Source organism: Parus major, chromosome 22 (genome assembly GCF_001522545.3).
Source record: "Parus major isolate Abel chromosome 22, Parus_major1.1, whole genome shotgun sequence".
Taxonomy (NCBI): domain Eukaryota; kingdom Metazoa; phylum Chordata; class Aves; order Passeriformes; family Paridae; genus Parus; species Parus major.
Genome location: NC_031790.1, coordinates 1973148 through 1977127, shown reverse-complemented (window position 1 = coordinate 1977127; position 3980 = coordinate 1973148). Strand labels below are relative to the sequence as shown.

At 46.3% G+C, this 3980-nt stretch overlaps 1 protein-coding gene across 1 annotated transcript in view; it reads right to left on the bottom strand.

Annotated features, from left to right (window-relative positions):
• Window positions 1–513: 513 nt before the first annotated feature.
• NEFL (neurofilament light) overlaps window positions 514–3980 on the bottom strand; it is a 4866-nt gene continuing 1399 nt past the window's right edge. The window contains exons 2-4 of the mRNA XM_033519445.1: window positions 2859–2983; window positions 1784–2103; window positions 514–1081 (exon numbers count right to left, since the gene is read on the bottom strand). Of these exons, the coding sequence (XP_033375336.1) occupies window positions 894–1081; window positions 1784–2103; window positions 2859–2983 (633 nt within the window). The 3' untranslated portion in view covers window positions 514–893. The remainder of the gene's footprint in view (window positions 1082–1783; window positions 2104–2858; window positions 2984–3980) is intronic.

Here is a 3980-nt window from a genome sequence, read left to right as displayed (position 1 = left end):
CTCAGTTAAAGCTTTAAAAGGCCCTGGGAAATTCTCAGAAGAAAATGAGTCTCTGCAGCCCAGAGAAGGTTGAGTTCAGACAGCACCTGGGGGAGGCAGCTCCTTCTCCCACACCATCCATCCTTCTAACTGCTCAGCATGGTTTGATTTTAATGTTATTTTGGAAGATATTCTTTGCTCCAAGCCTCACCTGCACCCTCAGTTGTTCTTCCCTCTCCCTACTGACCCCCCAGACACCAAACAACGTCTGCCACAATTTAACAGCCACATTTGCTTCTCCCCTCTGTATTGGTTTGATGAAATTCGCATTTTTCAGAAGGGAGCTGGTGCTTGTTGCACCCTCAGCCAGTGAGACCCATGCCAGCCGCCAACACACCCCAGGGTATTTTTGTAAAATGTGTTAAACTTTACACCCCCAAGAGATTTTTCCTACTTCTCATTCACAAGACGAGTGGAACAAACCCCTTTATCTACCTTTTAAGGGCATCAGTGACACAGGACAAGCTTGAGGAATCTGTGTAAGCATTTCTGAACTTTATTGACTGCTTTATTGCACGTACTTAATGAAGCCTCCATCATTTCCCCCACCCACCGTTTCCAGAATTATTGTAAATGCAAGTTAAAGGTAACCTTTCATTCCCACCACTTATTTTTTTCCCCCCCCCCATTTTTAAATGTTAAGATTCTGGGTCACCCAGGGAAGACGAAAGCCCTGAACTCATACGTGAAACCATGCGGCACTCGGGGAGCAAGCCTTGGGTGCTCTGCAAGCAAACTCAGACTCTGCACAGGGAGAAACATCATAATCATGAACTGGAACCTCAGTGGTCACTGAATTAAATAGGTGAGACTGCAGCTCAGTCAGTCGCTTCTGATGGAGAGCTGCCCTCAGATCAAGCCTTCTTCTTGCCTTCGCTCTCTTCTTTTCCTGCCACTTCTTTCTCTTCCTTCTCCTCCTTCTCCTCCTCACCAGCTTCCTCAGCAGCTTCCTGGGACTCCTCCCCTTCTTCTGCTGCTGTTTCTTCCCCTTCTCCTTCCTCTTCCTCACCCTCTTTGGCTTCTTCTGATTCCTCCTTAGCACCTTTGAAGGACAGGAAGGTATTTCACATCCAGGTACAATTCCTGATCCCAGTTCAGTGGGAATCCCCTCCCACCCCAGGCACTCCAGCCAGCTACAGAAAAACTGCACAACCAATTTCTCCTGGATTTCAGGGGGAGTGAAACACTTCATAAATCATGACCTTGAAAAATACCAGTTCTGGACTCAGTGCTTAAAGCCTTATCCAAAGACCTGAATTATCTTTCACTGCTCTCCAATTGGCTCTTTAGCTGTAATTTCACTGTAATTAAACTTCACATTAATGAACCCCTCGTAGTCAATGTCTTGCAGAGAAGCAATGTTGCCATGCACCAAACCCAGTAATTCCAGCCCCACACATCAGCTGATGTCCCCTTTATCTCAGGCTGCTCCCTGGGAATTCATATTTAGCTCAGGATGTCCTTGATCCTTCTTTTTGAGGATGTCTGTAACATCTGAACATTATCATTGGGGTTTTTGGAAACCTATAATCTGCCTGATTTGAACACTTGACCTTATCTTCCATTCAATATTCAGACTTTCCTGGTAAATTCCATGCGCTTAACCCCACCATCCTTTGGCTCATGGGAGTAGAAAAGGAAAGAGCTTTAATCATTGGATTTAATCACTGGGATTTTTGGGGTTTATCCTATAGGAGCAGGGTGCAGCATGAATTAAAGGGGTCTAAAAGTAACTCTTAAGTACCTTCCTCCTCTTCTTCAGCCTCTTCTGCTTCTTCCTCGCCTTCCTCTTTCTCTTCCTCTTCCTCCTCACCCTCTTCTGCAGGAGCTGCCTTGGCTTCTCCTGCTTTAGCAGCCTCAATGGTTTCCTCAATTTCAATCTGCTCCTCCTGGACGTGGCTGGAGTAGTAGGTGGGGAAGGAGCGGGTGGTCATCAGGTACGAGCTGGACTGGAGGCCACTGTAGGCGGACCTGCCAAAGGTGGGGGCACTCTGGCTGTAGCCACTGGTGATGCTGCCCACACTGGTGAAGCTCAGCCGGGTCTCCTCCCCTTCCAGCAGTTTCCTAACAGGGAGAAAATAAAAGCAAGGAGAGAGGAGTTGGTTGCAGCAGAATTCAGCATCACGAGCCCTGCAGACTGCACGTGTGGTTATTCGTTAAGGGCTTGTTTCACACTATGCGTCACTGCTACACTATTTCCATTCCTTCAGATGCATCCACTGTGGATGAATTAACACTTTTCCTTGTTGGAAGGAACAGGAAAACCTTTCTAGACCCAGGTCCTTCTGGCAGATGAAGCTAGAGGTGTATTTTGCCACCCTCGCACAGCCCAGTGTGGCTGGAACAATTTGCTGCTGAGCTGGCAGACAAGGTTTGGAGCTGCTCTTCCCAGTATTCCCCCTTGTGGCTCCCACAGAAATTCTATTCTAGCATCAAAATCTCTCAGTATCTGAGACAAAACATCACAGTGATTTAGCAGCAATTCTACTGGAAAATATTTATTTTGTAGATTTGCAAATTAGAAAAAAAAAGGATCCCTGTTCTTGAGGGATTTTGAGAATGAGCCGCTGGTATTGAGGAATTCCAGTGATACAAAATCTCTTTCCCAAGTGCAGAACAAGTACTTTTATCTGTAAGGATGGAGAACTGAGATCATTTATTGCCAAGCTAAAAATTCTGTGTGCACATAGAGAGGAGCTGATTAAACTCTGCCACAAATCTATAAAAATTTCTGCTGGGGGAATGATAAATAACCTGAATTCTCCTGGAGAATGGAAACTGCTCTGAGTTCTAGCTCATTAGAACATCCCCCACCATACCTATAAGCTGCAATTTCGATGTCCAGGGCCATTTTCACATTGAGCAGGTCCTGATATTCCTTCAAGTACCGAGCCATCTCGCTCTTTGTGGTTCTCAGCTCATTCTCCAATTTGTTGATTGTATCCTGTTGGATGGAACAATATTGACAGCGTAGAATTCTGTTCTCTCAAGTCTAGCAATAACCACAAGGATTTTTTCCAACCCTTTTGACTTAATCTTGCTCTAGCACACAGACACTGCACAGCTCCCACTCCACCCTCAGCCAAAAAGAATCATTTAACACCTTCCTGGCAGATTTTCCACTCTACATTATTCCAGCCCAATTCAACACACAGAACTCAATTTTCTGGTACCCAAGTGCTAAAGCATCTGTGAAATTTGTGTATTGTTTCATTTGGATTTTGGCCTTTTACGATCTTTTTCTAATTTTAGCTTAGGGATATCCATTGATGATCCTCACAGGTTCCTTCCAACTTGGGATATTCTATGATTCCGTGATTTTTTGGGACAGTATAGTTCAGGCTGTATCAGTACATGGACACATGATATAGGGATTTTTCAGGGGCATTTTGCATTCTGATTTTACAACACCTCACACTTTAGATAAGCAGTACCAGAAGCAAACTCCCCATCTCTGGGATGATTTTGGTAATTCAGATCCTGATTTGTCTCTGTATTTCCACACCATATCCTGCTTTATAGCTCTGTGGCATTCGGCACTGTGATTTTAGGATGCCTTTTCTGCAACATGGGCACAGCACAAACCGGGAGCGATGCCCCAGACAACCCTCCCTGCAAACCTGATCCCCTCTTCTGTGAGACTCTGCAGACCCCAACTCCCCTCACCTGCGGAGCCCAGCAAACCCTGAACCCCCTCACCTGCAAAACCCTTCAAACCCCAACGTCCATCCCATCACCTGCAGAGCCCAGAAAACTCTGAAACCCCTCACCTGGAGAACCCTGTAAAACCTGACCCCTGTCACCTGCAGAGCCCTTCAAACCCCATCACCCCCGCATCTTCAGAACCCCCCAGACCCCATCATCCCCTCACCTCCAAAACCCTCCAAACCCCATCATCCCCTCACCTCCAGAACCCTCCAAACCCCATCATCCCCTCACCT